Genomic DNA, 20218 nt, shown 5'->3' with positions numbered 1-20218 from the left:
AGCGGCAGCGTCGTCGTCGTCGTCGGCGTCCTGTCCACGTCCACGCTCCCGTCGATTTCGTCGCACGCGCACGCACATTTCCGGCGCCGCAACACGCGCAGCAGACACACGCGTAACCCACACGCTCGGATCCGCGCGGGCGGACTCGCTCGCACTGGCGCGCGTTCTCGGCTCGTAGCCGGGGCGCACACACACGGCATGGCATGGCACGGCACGGCACACGGCTCCGCTTAGGAGCCGAGGAGACGAGGAGTCGGCATGCTCCAGGAATAGAAACGCCGAACCCGAACCGAGCGTGCTGCTAGCGGGCGAGCGTTGCGCCGGGAGCGCGTTCGCCTCGTCGGCGACGCGAGAGACTCCTCGCCGCCGCCGCTGCGCCGCGCCGCGCCGCGTCCACCACCGCGGGCTTACTCGTCGCTTACCCTAATTTAGGACCAATCACTTTTATCCTCCAATTTTTATTACTCGACACACAAATCTCGACAATGCCAAAAATAACGCACGACAGCGTGCGTTGTATGCTGGATTACATTGAGATTGTTTAACGATTACATTCCGGAAGTCTGTCTCTTATACGTCGAATTATTGTGCCTTCGAATTATACGGATGGGAAACAAGACAGCCACGAGAATCCGTCTTTGCGGTAGGCACCAATTACGCGCTTGATCACAATTAAATACATAAACGACATGTCTATCACGTCGTATCGGACTGACGCGGTGTTCACATCATTTATTTACCAAGTATCCCGCGTATTTCCCGGGGTCCATTATTTGCTGATGCTAACGGCATCGAGGACATCCGGAGTATCGTCGAAAAATCGCGTCATTAAATAAACTAGACGTAGTAAACGAATCGAACGATCCCTATTTATTTATAACGTTCCGATAATGTTCAGTGCACGTGTGTAGGTTCTACATTTGCGCGATAATTTGGCTCTTTGAGTTCTTCATTGTCTAAAAAAATATATCGTACGCGTGTCACGAGTGCCCAGACTGCACGCGATGTTTATGATAAATATTTATAAATATTTATCATTATTCATTTTTTAATAACATTATATGAATATTTTATGTACATGGAGGAAAAAAACAAAATCTTTATTTAACATGTCATTAAAATATAGATCAAATATTATTTACATTATTTAAATAAAAGATAAATATTGATAGTAACATTTTATACAGTGACATTTTATATTATAAATATTTTTATAACATATATTTATGATAAATCTTTATAATCTGTTCAATCTCTCTAAGGTTACGAAATATTTATAAAATAAATAAAATAATTAATATAAATATAATTTTGTAAATTTTTATATTGTTTGCACAAATAATTATGACTTTATTTAATCTTATTTGTTCGTTAATTATATATTTTCTAGTAATTGTTAATTATTTATCTTATGAAAATATATTATGTGAGTAAAGAGGCAAGAAAGAAAAGAATATATTATAACGATATTAATAATGTATCAAATAGTTGTTAATTTATCTCATTAGTAATATTTTCATTATTAACACTATTCATTTATTAACACTTAGGTAGTCAATTATATTTGTGCTAAATTTGCGACCAAAATTGATTACGTTGCGACGCTAATAAGTATCATAATACTTCCTATTTTACATTAATAAAAAAAGCACCTAAAATTATATTTCAGCACTTAAAAAAATATAAATTAAAATAGGACAAAAAGTGCATCTAATTTTCTTTTATCAAGAAACAAATTCAAACATAGAAAAAAAAATAGATTTCTTCAAACGAATAAAAGAAAAACAAGTTTCTTTAATATGATTTTTAATATACAGGTGTTAAATTTATTTTACGTATTACACATTTCATGTAGCAATGTTTTTTTTTTGTTAATCGATTGACGATCGACCAGTCGGTAAATTGACAAATTCCAACAACTGTATTTACCGACATGGACATTGAGTAATAGATGTTGAACAGAGGGCGCCTAGAACAAAGCTATCTTCTTTGTGTAATAAATCCGTAATTTTAGTTTACCATATTCAAATCAATAATTTAATAAGTCTGCATAATTTTACCGCATTTACCGCATCCGTATAATTTTATTATATTTAATTTAATAATAAATGTTTTTATAATTATATTTAAAGAATAATTTATATTTTATTTTATTCTGATATTAATAATCTAACGGAGATATAAAACTAATATTATCTATTATAACAGTTTACGATAATATTATTTATTATTAAATGATCTTCATAAATATAAGTTTATGGTATACTTTTAAAGCTTTTTATTATATTTTTATATAAGTACACACTAAAAGTATTTATATATAAACAAATACTTCCTTTTTCTTGTACAGTTTATATAAGGAAAATAATATAAATTGAAAAAAAATTAAAAGAATGAAATAATTTTTATATTGTTTTTTTTGTTTTATATATAAAAAAAGTGAGGTTTGTGTAAGAAAATGAGAAAAAATTGCTTATATAATTTGATTATATATTCTTTTTTTTTTATTTTTTTATGTATCTCTTTATACTAATAAAATTTTTTTTTAATTTATTGCAAAGATATAATTGATTTACACATTATTTGTACAATAAATATATCATAATGCAAAACTGTAAAATATAAACTGAGAGAAAAACAATTGAAAATTATCTCACTACAATGAACATTAAACGTTCGATTAATTTTCATTTTTTGAAAACACATGCAAAGTAATTATTATATGGTATATAAATGAAATATAAAGCTGAAATTTACACAGGCCTTGATAAGAGAAATAAAAATTTTTAAATAAAGTCATACACGTAATGATATTATAGCTTTTAATCAAATGCCATAAATTTAAAAATATTTAGAATTGATTTTACTTTATTTAATTTTGGAGTATTTTATCTCATTCTTCATCATTTTAATTTATCAATTTTGTGATCATTTTTATTGCACGTGATAATTAATTCAGATACTTTTTAAAAGTTTAAAATCAAATCTTGTTTCTCGTTACAGCATGTGAATTATTGCTAAAGAACATCAGTATCATAGTCAGTATCATTATTATATCGTAGAATCGTTTGCAAGCCTTTGTTCTTCTACTATGACATGTTCGCAAATCACGATCGTATTATGCTAGTAATGATTCTTACATCAAGCGTTCTGCTTGTAAATAATGTCATGTCTCTATAATTAATTATATAAACGTGTATAAATAATTATATGAAATACGCTGAAATTACGGTGAATCAGGTAAAAACAAAAATATTTTGCATCTTTGATTTTAACTTATACATACTCATATTATACATTTGTCATATACATAGTATACAATTTATATTTTGTTTAATATCCATTTCCCAAATTTATTATCATGAAAATAATATACATATTACCTTAATATAATCGAATTAAAATTATTATTAAAAAGCAATATTTATATATGAATTATTGAATAAAATTAATTTTTTATTTTTAAATGACCTTTTTTAAAGTCTTTCTTTATATTATCAGAGAGGTTATAAAGTATACAAAAATATGTGAATTATATACCTTTATATGTAAGACAAAATGTACAGAATATTTAATTTATAAAATCGAAAAAGTTTAATGGTTTTTTTCTATATAAAAAACATAAACACCCACCCCCCTCCCCTAAATTTTATTTTTTGATTTAAAAGTTTGTTAGCAATAGCATTTAAATCTAATTTCATCGTTTCTTTAATATGTACATGAGACAGATATTACAGACGCTGCATAAATCTAAGATGTAAAGTGCTCTGACCCAAGTCATCACGATGTTCGTTGTTCGACGTATGCTGAGATGTGCTCACATTTCGAGTTTCGAGTAACGTCGGTTAGCAAAAAGAAATCTGACATATACGATTGTCTGTCTGCTTCTCGCTTGAGCGCAGCAAATCTGCGATAATTTAGGTATGAGTCCAAATGAGTAAAAATAAAATAAGGCGTGCGCGTAAAATTTCTTTTCTTGATTATCGATGTGAGTTAGAATCGCAATTTTTTTCAGTTTTAATGTAGTTAGTACATTATATAATTACTAAATAGGCAACAGTGGGTAATTAAAATATCGAAAGTTAAACAAAGAATTAAAGGTTTATAACTTGCAATTTGATTAACAAAGTTAATTTTAAACAAAATATCTTTTACCTTTATTACTTTTATATTTTAATATATCAACCCTTTATCTAAAAATTTTTTAATTTTAAATTGTAAAATAATAAGCATGGACTTATAAAATAAAAAGTACATACCTTTGTAAAAAAACAATATTTTTTTAGCATTTTATAAAAATTTAATTTACAAATTAAATATCAAATTTGACAATCCATATTATAATTATTCAGCTATATTATGGTAATGTACGAATTTATGACATTCTAATTTAATATAAATAATGCTTTTAACACGTTACTTTTGTTTCAACAAAAGTTACTTAATAATTTATAATCAATTACGAGATTTGAAAAAATGACTCGCTTGACATGACCATTATTAAATTATTAATTTATACAATTAAATGATTAATACTTAAAAATCTTCTAAAATATTGATAATAAATATTAAAAAACTTTTATTTTACGTTACTTCAAATTTTTTAAAAATCTTGTAACACTTCTAAAAGAATTCTTTCTAATCATATAGTTTCAGTCTTTGTGTAATGCGTAACTTATCAGAACTGTTTGAAGTTTAATTTATTCACAGACAAGTAGAAAATGCGTCATCAAATCGTATGAATGTGTTTACGCGTCTGCTTAATGGTGAATAGAAACGTTACAATCCCGACATAAAGCGAGTCGTGTTCATATCTGGCAGTGTAAAAACAATCATTAATATTTTGCAGATATCTTTTAACGATTGCATCTACAATATTTTTCTCTTATTAGATATTTTTACGAATAACGAATATTTTATTATTGATATTACAAGTCTACTTAAATTAAAATCTCATTTTGATTTTTATACTTTATTCATCAATATAAAATGTAACGAGTTAAATACATAAATCAATCAAATCAAATAATTACTATTTTGTTATTTTGCATTCTATTTACTTGTATTTGACCGAGTTTCAATAAAAAAGTTAAATATATTTTCGTAATAATTATAAGAAGAACAATAAATATTACTTCCAATATTACACATATTTGATTTCTCTCAATAAATTTATCGTTTAAATGTAACTATCGTATTTATTGTTTTAACATATTCCATTTTATAATATGATGCAATAAGCAGATTCACATACTGAAACTATTATAAATCATATTCCATCATTTGAAACAAAAAACGGTGGAGTGACGTCGCAAGTTTTTGTCCCTAAATTCAGCAACCAAACATGCTGTGAAACTCATTTTAGCCAAATATAATCCATGTGTCACGGTGTGTAAGGACCTTTATCGCAAGTTGCGTCAACAAGCGTCGCGTTGAAATCTCCGCGTTGTCCTACAAAATGCTCAAGGCAGAAAAACCACAAGCTTAAGTCATTCAGAATCTTTAATCTTTGCACATCTTTGCACGCAATACAATAAAAAAGATCTTTGCATATCTTTGCACGCAGTACAATAAAAATCTTTGCATATCTTTGCATATCTTTGCACGCAGATACAAGAAAACTTATACGCTAGGAAATTTACGAACGAACGAGTTCACAATTCCGAATGGAAGTCTTATCTGACAACAGCGTGTTGTCCGTAGAACACAAACGGGCAAAAAATCTCGCGCAAAGTGTGCTGACACTCAAAGATGAAAAGAAAGAGAAAGACACAGACAGAAAAAACTTTATTGCCGATCTGATAACAAAGTTTTCTTCTGTGTCTCTTTCATTGTCTCAATTTCTACCTTTAGTTCTCTCGAGAAACTATGTTACCACTATTTATCACATCTTACATAACATAATCATGCACGTAACTGCGACCGACAGATGAATACCGATGCGGCCGTTAAAGTAGTAGCTTGAAGAAAAAGCTGTCAGTATTCCCTATATTTTTGGTCGTCACAATCTGCATATACAGTAACCATTATAACTAGTCATGCTACGGCCGTATTGCAAATGCGGTTTTCTTGCGGTCCAAGATGACGCAACCGGTTGGCAGCGAAAGTATTACAGAAACACGTTTGGAACGAGTGGGTAATTTGCGACAGAAAATTACAGAAAGAAGATAAATTACACTGGACGGTACGTCAAAATTGAGACCAAGAATTCCGGTACCATCCAGTAATTTATCTTCTATAATTTTCTGATGCGAGATGCCCTCATGTTCCAATATAAAAGTATGTATTTAAAAAATGGTAAAATGAAATAAACATATATATGCTTAGATGTTATATGATGCTTTGAGAAAATTAGTTACATGATTCAGATTATTCTTCTAACTTTTAAACAAGTAAATGGCTAAAGCAAAACACATAACAAAATAAAATAACGTAACGACACAATTAATCGGTAATGTGCATTTCTTTGTATCTATAGTTTTTAAAAGTTAGAAGAGCTGAATAATAATCCTGAATCACTGATATATAAAGAAGGGCTGAATAATAATACCCAATCACTGATAGATACGCGAGAGAAATTGAGATTTAAATTGGATTTTGTTTCTCGCATATCTAAATTTGAATTCCGCTACATTATGATATACAAAAATATAATATATATATATATATATATATATATATATATATATATATATATATATATATATATATATAATATATGTAATGTCCTAGCGTAAAAGATCTATGTTTGGTCGTTCTCGTTATTGTTAAGTCCTATATTTTCAGGAACATGCCGCGAGGTGCGAGTCAGTCCAGATATATCGATGTATATTTAAACTAAATAATTTTACTATACAATAAACAGCGCAAAGTGCGCGTCTAAGAGCTCGCGCTTACGCGAGGGCCTTCGAGCTAGCATCACCCATCTTCTTTGTGAATTCCATAAGGAAATCCCTGTAGATGAGCGAGTCCATATTGCTTGAAAGAATGTAAAGTATCCACCAATCACCGAGGTCAACTTTTCTGCTGACGCTCTGGCAAGTCTCGATGGGCAGTACTCTCGTCGACAAGTGCAGCAGTTTCGGTCGTATAAATGGAGCGAAAATAATCATCGCTCGATATAATATCTGGGTGATTAACAAGACGGCCAATATAAAGAACCAGAACCAAATGAAAATGTACGTCTTCTCGTTGACGATATTTAACGGCAGAATACAGAGGGAATCGTGCTGCTGTATTGTGCCCGAAGGTCCGTACTTATGGAATAGGCACTTGGTAACGCGAGGAAATACGTAGACCATGGGATCAATTCGTTCCTCTTGCGGTATGTCCGATAACTGCAATACTCGCCAACCGTAGCTGAGGAATTCGCCATCGAAGAATCGGTTCATTATATAAAGTTGAAAGATTATATTGATGAGACACAGAACCTCGCAGGCGAAGTACCGATACACGTACGTGTTGTGATTCTGAAAGCACAATTCGTCGCTGAATTAAAGCAAATTGGACTCAATGAGGAGAATTGGCCTTAACGCGATCGTCTCCCTCCCGTTATACGTTCCCCCTCCCTTTTCCTCCTTGATCGTCCTCCAACATTCCATCTAAGTGACACTCGCCGCGACATGTCGCATAATCGACTAAATGCAACATACAGAGGGCAACCTAGTTCCGTTATAGGAAATTAACGTTTCATTTAAGAAGATCTCAGATTACAATTTACTAGGTATTTTATATTGCAAAAAATTATGGTTGCATCTAAACGATTCAGATAAAAATTTACTAGTTTTTTAACACTTGCGTTTATAAAATCTTATAAAAATGAATATTTCTCCTTAAATATTTAATTTAAGTGTTCATAAACTTTGCTCCCCTTAATAACTTTCAAATTCGATTATCAGTAAGTTTAAACCTAATCTCCCACTGTATTTTGAAAACATTCTAATACGGAAATATTATGACTAACGATAGTAATGACACGTAAGATGTTATTGTAACCCAATAAGTAATTATCAGTGACCACCAAGATTGACAAGATACCAGTTAAATAATGAATCAGTTTCTATCTTCTCAAAATTTTTTTTCTCACATTAGCTAATTTTTTTTATCTTCCAAGCCAAAATTTAATCAAATTTATAGATTTGTTTCGTGTTCTTACTCTGATATGCATCATTAAGTAATCCATGACGAGGCTTTTCTTCTTCGTTAAATTTTCCTTGCTGTCTATGCCGTAATTCATTCCCTTGGCCAACGCCTCTATCAGGCCGCCTTCCCAAGCCTTCCACAGCCATTGTGGTACGTAGCACATAACTGCCTGTTAAGAATACATGTGTTAAGATTATATATGTCACATCTTAAAGCATTAAAAAAAATATAAACATTTTATTCTAAAATTATTCAATTTATACGTTTAAGTACCTGTATTAAATTTGAACACAATTTTTTAACAAGTTTAAAAATTATTTTGTTTTTTTTTACTCTTAATTCTTATATAAAATCACGTTTCGTAGTTCTTATTTGCAAAGAAGAATGTAACAAAAAGGCCTAGTTTTGCTGTGTTCGGGGAAAGTAAAGCGAATCATTTCAAGAGCCTGTAGTTTTTAAATTTCGACAACTTTTAGATATTGCATACCAACAAAACATCTTTAACAAAAAGCTAGCCAGACAAATAAACATTACATGTAATTCACTATAAGTTATAAAAACCGAGTTAAATTTTTCTAAATTATTGTACATTACAAATACAAAATTTATCAACAAAGCGCGCAAAAACGGATTCGGAAATTGAACACTACTTTTCTTTACAATTATTTCTTGTACATGCATTGAACTCTAATATAAAATATAGAATTCTTCCCGTTGATACATGCATCAAAGTAAACTGAAGCTTAACGTTCCATACATTGTTTGCAATCTACATCCGTCTCGCAATGATAACTGTACCAATCTTTGCGGAAGGGTATCAAAGCGATTATTTATGTTCTCCTACGCATGGGTCCGCACGTGGGCCGCAGTCGGCCACCAGACGTAAAGGACAAGCGCGGATCAGCGGAAAGACAAGTGGATGTGCATGAAGAAGGGACAACAATGAGGAGACCTCCGAGGGGAGTCTTCCTCCTCTTTGCATGGCGCACGTTCGCCGTGTCGCACGTGTGGCAAGATCGCTGATAAAAAAAGGGGGTGAGGGAGGAGTTCACTGCCTACCTGGAAGAACAGCACAAAGCAGACCCACTGATAGTACGGGTAGTATTTCCTCGCGGTGATGTCTCCGAAGTCGTTGGCCACTCCAGGATGGGCGACATGGATACCAACCTGGAAACACGAGACCTTAGCGGCGCGACGATAACGATATGTGCATCCTAACGCGCGATAAAGCCATTTGACGCTCCTTAAATGTAGATAATGAGAAACCTTCGCCTCCCGCCGTGCTCTATATCGTTTCATTAGAAGTGATGGCACTTTGGGTCTTCGTTGAGACAACACGAATCTTTTTTGCGTATCAATGCGCAGGCTAAACGATCTGAATATTTCGTTGATTGCGCGGATTTCAATCAGAAAGATCAAGTGCGTTCGAAGGCCATACATTAAAATACAATCATCAGTATTATAAATTATACTCGTTTGTTTCTGTATTTACGTTTCGCTGATTAGGATATCGCAAGGGACACGATACTCTAATTGGGATCGTTGATACAATCGATGCGCATGTTACCAGTTCATTGCACTAATACACTCTTTTATCTTAAAAGTAACATCGCCGCTATAGGATTAATAAAAGAGAGAAGCTGTGTTAGAAATGCAATCTTTGATAAATACATTTATCAAAGATTGCATTTATAACATAACAGAGTGAACATAAAAATAACTTCAGCTTCTCGCAAAGGTGATCGAGAGAAATCCGCTCGGTGATCAATATGGTAATTTTCATCAACACGTGTAATTTTTTTTTCCACGTTCGTAAAGGCGACTTATCAATTTACACTTCTATAAATACGTCGACGACTAAATTTCAAAGTACAACTTGCAGAAGATTCGTATGAAAAACACCCAGATATACCTATGTTTATGCTCTTGATTTTATACGATTTCTTAATATTCACATGCATAAATTTTGGTAAGAAATAATTTGGGTATGAAATTATTTCCTTTGGTTTCACATCGATGTTCCTGTGCACGGAAAGGAATGGTTTTACTAAAAGTGATCATTTATTCAATTTGTATAGATAACAGAATAATTCACAAAATTGTTTCGTTTTTTTTTTAATTAACGGTTTTGCTAAAAGTGTCGAAAACTTACAATTAGTTAAAAACCGAACTGAAAGTAATTTGGTTAAACTAACAAAATATTTATGTAGAATACTCAGACGTGTGATTGCTAGAATGGCAACATTCTTTTATCACGCTTGAACATCCTTCGTAATCATTTTAAATAGTTTAACAAAAATATTTTTAGATCTGTATTATTTTTAAATTAATCAGATTAATTTTTCAATACTTTAAAAAATTGAAATATTTATGTAACCGGTTGAAAGCAGATCTTGATATTCACAATAATAATTTTTTAGGTGAATTTACAAATCCTTAATCCTCAAACTATGCCGGATTTAAAACGTAGCTTTTAAGAACCACCAAGAAATGTAATATCACGAAATTAAATTGCTAATCAACTTACAATTAATAATTTGGATGCTTACGAGCATCTCTGCGATCTCTCTCTTTTATCAAAAAACTGTTCAAAAATTAACTAAACCAACTCAATATTTAGTTAAACGAATTTTAGTATACGTTTAATATTTATATAAGTAAATATTTTATTAATGCTATTCGAATATTTAAAATTTAGGAATTTTTTCTCTCAGTGTACATATCGTTCGAAATTCAATTGTCTCAGCCATATTTTCAATTAAAAACGTGGCTGATCGCTTATTTCCGACATTATCTTTAGCTTATTAGCCATAATGGACATTTCCTCTGCTTATCCTCGCGTAATCTGACGATCTTCAAATTCTTTCGAGCGAAAATATCAGTAGCGTTTCTGCTGATCTCAAACTTTATTTCCGCCGACCGTGCGCGGCAAACTCAATATTTGTAATAATTTTGTGCTTCAATCGTAGAAATTCGAACGGCTTTAATTCTTAAATTTGTCAGTGTTGCATACAAATTGCGACACCATGTATTGGGTTCATATGGAAATCAAATGCTGATTGTGTACCCAATCTATTGGATCGAAGCCGTAAATCTTTAACCGTGAAACGGTATCGGGTATCGAGAAGGATATTACATATGGAGTGATGCAATAGAGGTGAAACCGTGATACTTCGATCGTAATCTAGAATATTCAAAAATAATAAACTCTCGAGCTATGTTGAGAAACATCAGAGATATCATTATAATAATATATACATCAAGGATCTATATATCCTTGTTGTTTATCAAATGTTAAACAAAAATAAAATGATATCCGAGTGCATTCGGGGTTTCCGAAAGCAACCTTGAACGGGTGTAGAGCTATTTCAAATGTTGTAATATTCAAATGTTATAATTTTTTGAAAAAGAAATTACAATAAGGATTAGTCACGCTCGTCAGCTGGTAATACGATCAGTATTTGATTTCCATGTATAATAGCTTCGTGATATGGGTTCGTACATGCAGCTTTTATTCGATGACGATGGAATGTCGGCGGATGTCAATAGAGACGATATTTATAGAACCTGCTTGATGAACAACGAGTGAGTTCTACGTACTTCAAAATAGGAAAAAAAAGGTTTACAAAATAAGTCACGTCTAAGGAATGGCGTGATTAAATTCTCGCAAGAAGATAATGCGTACTAAGAATGCACTTTCTAAGTAAATTAAAGTTTTATGTCATCAATGTGGTTATATAACCAATGATTGGGGGGGGGCTCGTTAATCATTTCTTTTATACCGTTAAATTCTCTCCACAGATATTCACCGAGTAAATCAACTGTGCTGGCTTAAATTAATACACGATCGACAAAGAGACTGTGAAGATCCTTTCGTAATTTTAATCCGTGATCCAACGTTTTTTCCGCTGCTTTCCTAGTCCAATCAAGTCATTGGTGTCTAATAGTGTTCTTTTGAAAAGATTTCGGAGTTTTGAAAAATCCGAAAGAAAAATCCGAGAAAAAAAATTATACTCTTTCAACAATCCAGAATACGATTTCACAATCGTTTGATCCGAAATGTATTCCCTTTTTTTCTGTAGGTGCCCGAATTTCAGGCAGAATAATTTGAATAATAAATTGAAATAGAATATTCTTTATACTGAAGGACTAAATTTCGAAACGTTTATGTAATTATTGATTATTTAATGTTCGATTAGTGATGAATCGATAATTAATAAATTCTTTTTCCATTTGAAGTGGCTCGTTGTTGGATCGTATTAGTCTTTGATTGCATTTGTACATTATGAGCTTTATTTTTTTAATTTGTTAAGACTGAAAATTTGCCTGGGTTTCCAAATTTCCGGTTGGAATTCACGGTGGGTTAAAAAGAATTTATTGGTGAATGAAGAAATAGTGTGCGACCATGTTTACCCACTCAGGATATGTGCACAACGCGCTATTGTAATGCAACAGACGTTAGCAGTTACGCTGCGCTAATTTAATTAATTCTCCTAATTTTATTAACATACAATGAAATATCCACGGTAAAAATCGCGAAATTAAATTGTTAATAAATTTAATAATTTTGATGCTTACCAGCATCCCTACGGTCCCTCCCTTTTACCGAAAACTGTTCAAAAATTAACTAAACCAACTCAATATTTAGTTAAAAAATTATCAACTAGCAAATTTATCGGCAAAAACATTTTTCTATTAGCAAATTGCATACGAATTCGAGCAGAAATTGTAGTAGATGACACGAAATCACAACCTACTCTCTAAATTCTTTGGAGTGGGATCTCACTCTTTTGGAGTAGAACCTCACTCTAAAAGAGTGAAAATCCGGTCATTTAAATTTCTACTCCAAAGAATTTAGAGAGTATTATCATTTTACTATCAAACTTTGTTTCTATCGACAGCGTGCGAAAAATTCTATAGATCTTCAACCAAACTTGTATGTGTTGAGAAATTTATATTCTTCATACAAACGCGTGGCTCGCGCTTGAAATCTTAACGAGGTAAATCGAGAATTTAATGTGAAAAAAAATTTCCAAGAATAAAAATTTCAGGTCAAACCGAGTCTATCTAAAAGTATCTTATTTACTATTTTATGCTTGCCTAACAACTTTACAAATGGCAATCTTCTTCGGTGTTGTTCACCTTGACACGTAGACTCTTTTTCCAATAATTTCAAACGTTTTTATTTTATAGCTAACGAGACGCTCTCGATCGGTGGCGATCCACCGATGATTTGCGCGGCAAGAGTGATCTTCTCCTCGCGTCGCGAAGATAAAAATACGATCGTTACAGTCGAAAATCACACACACCTGTCGATTGAACGCATCCGGCATGGTGAACGTGGATGTAATCCAGCAGTACGTGTTGATGACATTCGTGGGCAAGCCCTGGACGATGCAGGAGATCGGATTGCCGACGAATTGGGTAGCTGTGATTATTAGGGAGCACGTAAACAGCAGCACCGCGGTGAAGAGAGTGTGCATACGAAACACCACAGAGTCCGTGACGATCTCCTGCCGCTTCAGATACTTGCTCAATCCTCCTAGTAACTTATACATGATTGCACCGATGTGTCGTTATCTCGACGAGTCACGAGGACGACGTCCTCCTCAAGGACGCAGGACAATGACGAAGACGCCTCCCCGAGATCTCGTCGTCAACACCTGGACCGCCGCCGCCGCCGCTGTCGTCGTCGTCGTCGTCGTCGTCGTCGTTGTTGTGACCGCGCGTTGTTCCCCCGTCGACGACCACCACTTCCACAACTGACACCACCAACACCACGTGCTGTCCTCGAAAGCGTCCTCGAAGTGTGCTGTCCTCGAGAGACCACGAGGAGGACGTACCATCAACCGGCACTAACGAGCGTAGCTCATCCACCGCGCTCTCGCGCGAGCGAAAGCAGCAAAACGAAACGAGAGAGAGACACGAGCGTGCACGGTTGTCCACGCGACGTGCCTCTCTACCTCCCTCCTTCTTCCTCCTTCCGTCTCGCCTTCTCTCCGGTACCCTGCCGCGCTTCGCCTGGCTTCTCTTCTATTGCCCCCTCTCCTATCTCTCTTTTTCTCTCCCTCCTTCCGTGCCCTTCTTTTACAGCCACTCTTTCGCTTAACCGTAACCCTCTATCCCCGCCGCCGGGGGTCCTTCCTTCCCCCGACTCTCCGTACGAGATCGGTCGCCGAACCACGCTGGACGGGTTCCCGAGGAGGTTCCTCGACGTGATCCAGTTCCTTCTGCGAGAGAGATCGGCGGTTCACGTGCCCGCGTGAATCATTTAGCGAACGACTAATAAAAGTGCAGCAGGGGCGGGGGGAGGGGGGGCGAAGGACTAACACGAGGGAGAGCAGGTCGTGTGTTCGTCGGTCTTCTCGCCACTTCCGTTTCCACGAACCCTTCCTCTTACTCTTGAAGGTTCCGCTTCTTCGCTTCAATATCTCGTACCTCTCTCTCTCTCTCTCTTCTTTTTCTTTACCTAGAGAATTTCTTCGTCAATTATCCTTCTTCAGTAATTAGGTGAAGAATTTCTTGTATAGTTATCCCCTTGAGTATATCCTTCGCTTCGGCAATTATCTATGCGGTTCACCCGCGCGTCCTGTTGGCGTCCAGGCCGCTGGAGTCGGCTTCAGTCAATAATGGCTCCCGTCCCTAAAATAATCAACCATGGACGTTACGGCCATTCACAATGAAATAACTCGGCACTCAAAAGTCAAAGAATGGGATTCTAACACAAAGTCTGACAATAGCAATCCTGTAAAAATTTGGTATAATATAATGGACAAATACGTCCGAACGTGTAGCGTCCAACCGCGACATGATGTGTAAACAAACGCGGCTCCTTCGATCAACAAGGATCTTTCTAGTGACTCCCCCCTCTCCGTCCTTCCTCACCTTCTTTCTCTAGCGGCTCTCGATTTCTCAACAGATTACTCTCGAACTTTTCTCGATTACCGACGATTCCTTCCCGACCCATTGGCGATCGCGGAACGCGCAAAAGGTAGAGTTTTTAAGCTCGTCGTAGACTTTACGATTCCCTTCTCGAAGACGCGAGATATCCTCCTTCCTCCGTTTCCCTCTCTCTTTTACTTGTACTATCCGCGGGGAACTCGCAGAACTACAGTACTCTCGTGAACACCGCCGTTGCGTATCGAGGAAGCGACACTAACTACCAACTGTCAATCGCGCCAATTCCCCTTCTCGCTATCTTCCTCTCTCTCTCACTCTTTGTCCATCTCCCTTCCCGACAAAGTCGTCCTCTTCCCCACTATGCGAGCACTTCGTGCACGCACGATGCACGAAACAAAATTGTGCAGCGACGAAGCCTACCGCTCTAGGTGCCCCGTGTTTCCTCCTCGCGAAGGAAATAAACGCCTCCCCTACTCCCCCCGATCGTTTTCTTTCCCACAGAAACTATCGTGAGACAATCGCAGCACAGAGTGCCGCGGCATGACACGCGTGTGCGTGCGTACAAACGTAGCAGTATCTTGAGCGGCAACTGAGAAGTCGCGGTTGTTTGTTGTGTCGTCTGGGGGAGGGAGTCGGGGAGAAAGGACGCAGGGGACGGCAGGGGGCTCAGCGAGGGTACCAAGGGACCGACAGAGCGGCGGACGCGTGTACACACCGGGAATGGCAGGGAGGAACGAGGGGGGGATCGGTTCGCGTTGCGGAGAAGGGTCTCCGACAGAGGGGGGCTTGACGCTGAGGTTCTCTCTCTCTCTCTCTCTCTTTCTCTCTCAACTTAGGCGCTATAGTGCGCGCCGATGTTGCTGTACAATCTATGCCGCGTGCTCCGTCTACTGCTGTTACGTTGCCATGATCATCCTTTTTATACAGCCGGCATTTGGAATAGGGGACGACCCCACATTGCTAGCACGCACATGTGGGGTTGCTGGCGTTATCTCCCTTTGCCTTCCACCGCCCCTCTCTCTCTCTAGACTCATGAAGGGAGATTGAGACCCGACAGATTTTGGTAGTCGAAATCTTCTGGCGTGCGTATACTTTGGCGGGAAAGAGGGATTGGGGGGGAAGAGTAGAAGGGATGTGCGTTGAATACTCTTGCGTTGTACGTTTGTTCAGTCAGGCTACCTTAAAGTTTCGTAGTATGATGCAATTTCGTAATATGATTACAGGAATTTGCGGGAATCGATTACCAGGAAGTCTCGTCGAAAGCATTTTCATCACAAGCGATCTCCGAAGCGTCTTGTCTATTAGAAAAATATCTCTATTAACAATAATTATCTTAATTATGTAATAATTATTATTTTGTAATAATTGAATTGAAATGTCTTCTGTATCTTGCTGTGCAAGGTCTCGTTAATCTCCAATCGTTTCTAATCTTGATTGGGATCATTGCTGCACTCGTTATATAATTGGACATTTCGTAGAAGTAAATTATTTCAGCTGTTCACGGTTTTCAATCAGCAGCAGCCTTTTGTATTTCTCAACGATGCGTGAAAATATAAACGAAGATGGTCGAAGATAAAGTGGAGAGAAACACGCTAGCTGTAAAAAAAACTTGTGTTATCACATGCATAATATTCGAGCTGCTAAAACGTACAAATATCTGGCAATATTGAAATGCTAATTTATCTCATCAAGGAGAATTCTCGGCGAACTTCATAATTGTTATGTTTCGCATAAATGTTTCTAAAAGTCATATTAAACGATGTGCATACATTAAGAAAAAAAAATTGTTGATTAAATTTTTCAACTTGATTGAATTCTTTTAGTTTACGTACTTAAATATATATACGAGTATATAGTTAAGTTAAATAAATACTTAAACTAAAATTCAAGTATTTTATGTATTTAAAGAAATAAATAAATAATTAAACTGAAAAAATTTAATCAAGTTAAAAGTTTTTAGTTAAATTAATTTTTTTTCTCAGTACACGTAATAAAAGGAAATATATTATTAAAATGTTTTATTTTATTTCATTCTATTTTTTTCAACTTAAAAATGTTTTAGTTTTGAATAATTTTTTTAACTTAAAAACCTTTTAATTTTAAAATAGAAATAAAAATGACTGAAAAAGAACTAAAAGCTTCGAGTAAAAAAACAATTTTTTTTTACTGTGTTTTTTCACTTAAAGTTTCTTTTAGCTATTTTCATCTGCGGTTTTAAACAATTTACCTATTTAGATTTAAAATGCTAAAACGTTTAAAATCTTTGAAATCTTTACAACTTTAAACGTTTAGCGGTTTAAATCTAAATACTGTTTAAAACTAAAATATTTTTAAGTGTTTAAGAAAACCGAGACAAAAATAAAGCATTTTAATATTTAAAAATGTTAAGGAGTTAATTAAACTCCTTCTTTTTAGCATAAATATTAATAAGTACGGGACGTTGTTTCTCTATTATTAATAAATTTCACACAGGAAGTATAATAAGTCAGTTTTTATTATCACAATAATACAAAATTAGCTATGCGATCTTGTCGTATTTCTTTAAAATATGAATTTTAGTTGTATTGTTGTATAAAATAATTAGACTTTTATGTTATTAGAATCTACTATTGTAATAAATTTATTTTGCTTTAAGAGAGTCTGCTTTGCGTTCTCGCTAGTCGACTACGTAAAGTCCTTCAACAGAAAATAATGAAATCTTGTTTGCCCTTGTTGAAAGTCTTCGTAGTCTTCGAGCTTCTCAGAGAGAAGCAGCTTTCCATCTTATCCTTGAGTTTTTGCCTCTACATCTGTACACTTGTTGATATTCGAAACTCATTTACGAACTGACGGTTCTCATTCCCGTCCTTCTTTCTTTTCGAACGTGAAGAGAAATTCGATAGAACGAAAGAATAAACCACTGAATAGCTTCGAAATCTACATAAATTTCTCAAAAACAGCTGTGTAAAGTAAATTTTTATTCTTTTCTATTTTACGTAATACACAGACAAAGGAATCAAAAATCAATTAAATCAATAATCGGAAATATTAAATAAATGTTAAGATAAGCATTCGTATACAATGCTGGACAAAAATATTGGCACAACGCAGTTGCTACTGTAAAAAAACCGGCCTGTATCTCTAAAAAAACATGGTAGTAAAACATTTAGCAATTTTTTTACTTTTACATATAATAACATGTTGTATAAAGAAATAATATAGTTTATAAAATGACATTTATGATTTTTTTTAATTTTCTCATCTCTACACAATTATTCCGCATAAATTCCGCGAAGCTCTTTGTTGCGCTCTTATTAGAGATCGCAAGTGTAAGTCTTACGGACGGTGTTATGTTATCCTTGAGCAGGGATTTGTTATATTTTCCTAAAATATAATAAACTTTTGTGATCGGCTCGATTATCTCGCACAGTCATCGTGACTCGTTAACATTGCACGCGGTGAGTAACGCCATCCTTTCGTATGAAAAGACTCAGACTATGATCCGCGAGCCTTGGCTATGACTCATTCGCGTAAACGCATCGGAAGTGTGAGAATTACTACGGATTTGATTCCATTCATGCGGGCTCGCGGATGCGTAAGGACGCCCGTAATAATCTGCGCATCCGCGAGTTCTGTTGCAGCCGTTGTTACCCTTTTTTTTTTTGTTTCCTCGTCTCCGCGGTGATGCGAGCCGATGGACCAAATGGACGAGAGATGACGCAACGGCAGCCAACCCGTGCGCATCTTATGCAACGCGCGACCATTGCGCGAGCTTGTCCGTGCCTTCGTTATGAGCTCCGCAATTTTTTGCGTCGCTTTATCTCGCTGAAAATAATTGCGTCTTCGCAATGGGCGAGATGATTTTGACAGAAAGTGCGATTCTTATTGCTCACCGTTTTACCGCTTACCGCAATTAGTTCGGATGGCTGTTCAAATATTTATCTTTCAATCGCGATAATTAATATATCGTAGTCTTCGTAATAAGTTTGCAGTCCATTATCTCGATAATCAAATCCATCGCGATATTAATGCCGCATAAGAGCCACATTTGATGAGAATTTTCCTTGCTAATTAAATCGAAGATGAAAGAGTCGACAGGTTCACCGCATCTTAGTACATCTTTAAACATCGTTATCTTAATTAACATCCGCCCACGCGCGCTGTCAACGAACCGTTTGTGGCATACAGGTCGAAAAATCGCGTCTCCGCTCTTCGGAATTTTTCCATGTATAGATTTTTCATGTATAGGCGCTATTGTTGAAACCGCCGACGCGCACAATGGAACACGCTTGTTCCCATGACTCCTAAATGCCTTTAAAAATTACAACTCAGCCGATTGATTCTCATCGTCAGCTGCCGCTTCGTCGGTTGTCCTCGTTAACTGTTCATATTGACTGTTGCATCGCTTCGTATATGCGTGCGTGTGCAGCAATGCAATGCGTACCTTGATAATAAGTCACGACGGTGAATGTAATTTGTATTTTTCCATCGCGACGTACAATGGAAGTAAGGACACGATACATTTCATCTAAATCGACTAAACGTACCTATGCAGGTGTTGTCCTATTCAAATATTCACGACGTTGTAGTACGTATCGTTAATTTTACTGAAAGATTAATATATGCTAACCTTCTAAAAGCCGCAGTCTTGTTGTCATTAAAAAATAATTTTTTTTTTACTAATTTTAAATTAAAAAATATCTTGTAAAACCCACTTTACACGAGCTATAATTTGGGACGGAATTCTATTCAAGACAGAATTCTATTTATAATTTTATACAGAAAACATGTGAACAAACAAGACGCATGACATATGCGCAGTGTACAAATAACCGTGAATTACAAATGAGCTTATGGCTTAACTGCAATTTAACCTATTGTCATATCTATTCATCTACGTGACAGTGGTCCCGGAAACAAATTACTCGTTTATTAACTGAACATCAGAAATATCTTTGCTCATACGTAATAAAATCAATTAAAAAGTATCAATTACAAAAATAAGCATGCCGATGCCTTAGAAACAATTGAATATCTTATTCAGAGTTTGATATAAAATTATGACTACAATTCTATCTCAAATTTTGTCGCAAATTATAAATCGTGTAAAGTGGACTTGGGTGAAGAATTTATCAATATTTCTTTGTTTTTTAAAGATTTTTTTGTTTTTTTTATGCTTAGTCTTTGGTATGAAACT

At 35.3% G+C, this 20218-nt stretch overlaps 1 protein-coding gene across 1 annotated transcript; it reads right to left on the bottom strand.

Annotated features, from left to right (window-relative positions):
- Positions 1-5484: 5484 nt before the first annotated feature.
- LOC105202052 (innexin inx1) lies at positions 5485-15863 on the bottom strand. Its single transcript, XM_026132489.2, has 5 exons — positions 15028-15863; positions 13452-14784; positions 9202-9309; positions 8156-8311; positions 5485-7469 (listed from the first exon to the last, which is right to left on the bottom strand). The coding sequence occupies exons 2-5, from the start codon at positions 13698-13700 to the stop codon at positions 6894-6896; spliced, it is 1089 nt and encodes a 362-aa protein (XP_025988274.1). The 5' UTR covers positions 13701-14784; positions 15028-15863; the 3' UTR covers positions 5485-6893.
- Positions 15864-20218: the final 4355 nt, after the last annotated feature.

This window comes from Solenopsis invicta, chromosome 1 (genome assembly GCF_016802725.1).
Source record: "Solenopsis invicta isolate M01_SB chromosome 1, UNIL_Sinv_3.0, whole genome shotgun sequence".
NCBI classification, from domain to species: Eukaryota; Metazoa; Arthropoda; class Insecta; order Hymenoptera; family Formicidae; genus Solenopsis; species Solenopsis invicta.
Note: the sequence above shows the minus strand (reverse complement) of the source record. Positions and strands in the feature narration are given on the sequence as shown.

What these genes read in the sequence shown, in the direction of transcription:
- LOC105202052 (XM_026132489.2), bottom strand. Translation starts at nt 13,700, where the DNA reads ATGTATAAGTTACTAGGAGGATTGAGCAAGTATCTGAAGCGGCAGGAG. An exon ending in GCTTTGTGCTGTTCTTCCAG is followed by an intron (nt 8,312 to 9,201) that starts GTAGGCAGTGAA and finishes TATTCTTAACAG; the next exon opens with GCAGTTATGTGCTACGTACC. An exon ending in ACTTAATGATGCATATCAGA is followed by an intron (nt 7,470 to 8,155) that starts GTAAGAACACGA and finishes TTGTGCTTTCAG; the next exon opens with AATCACAACACGTACGTGTA.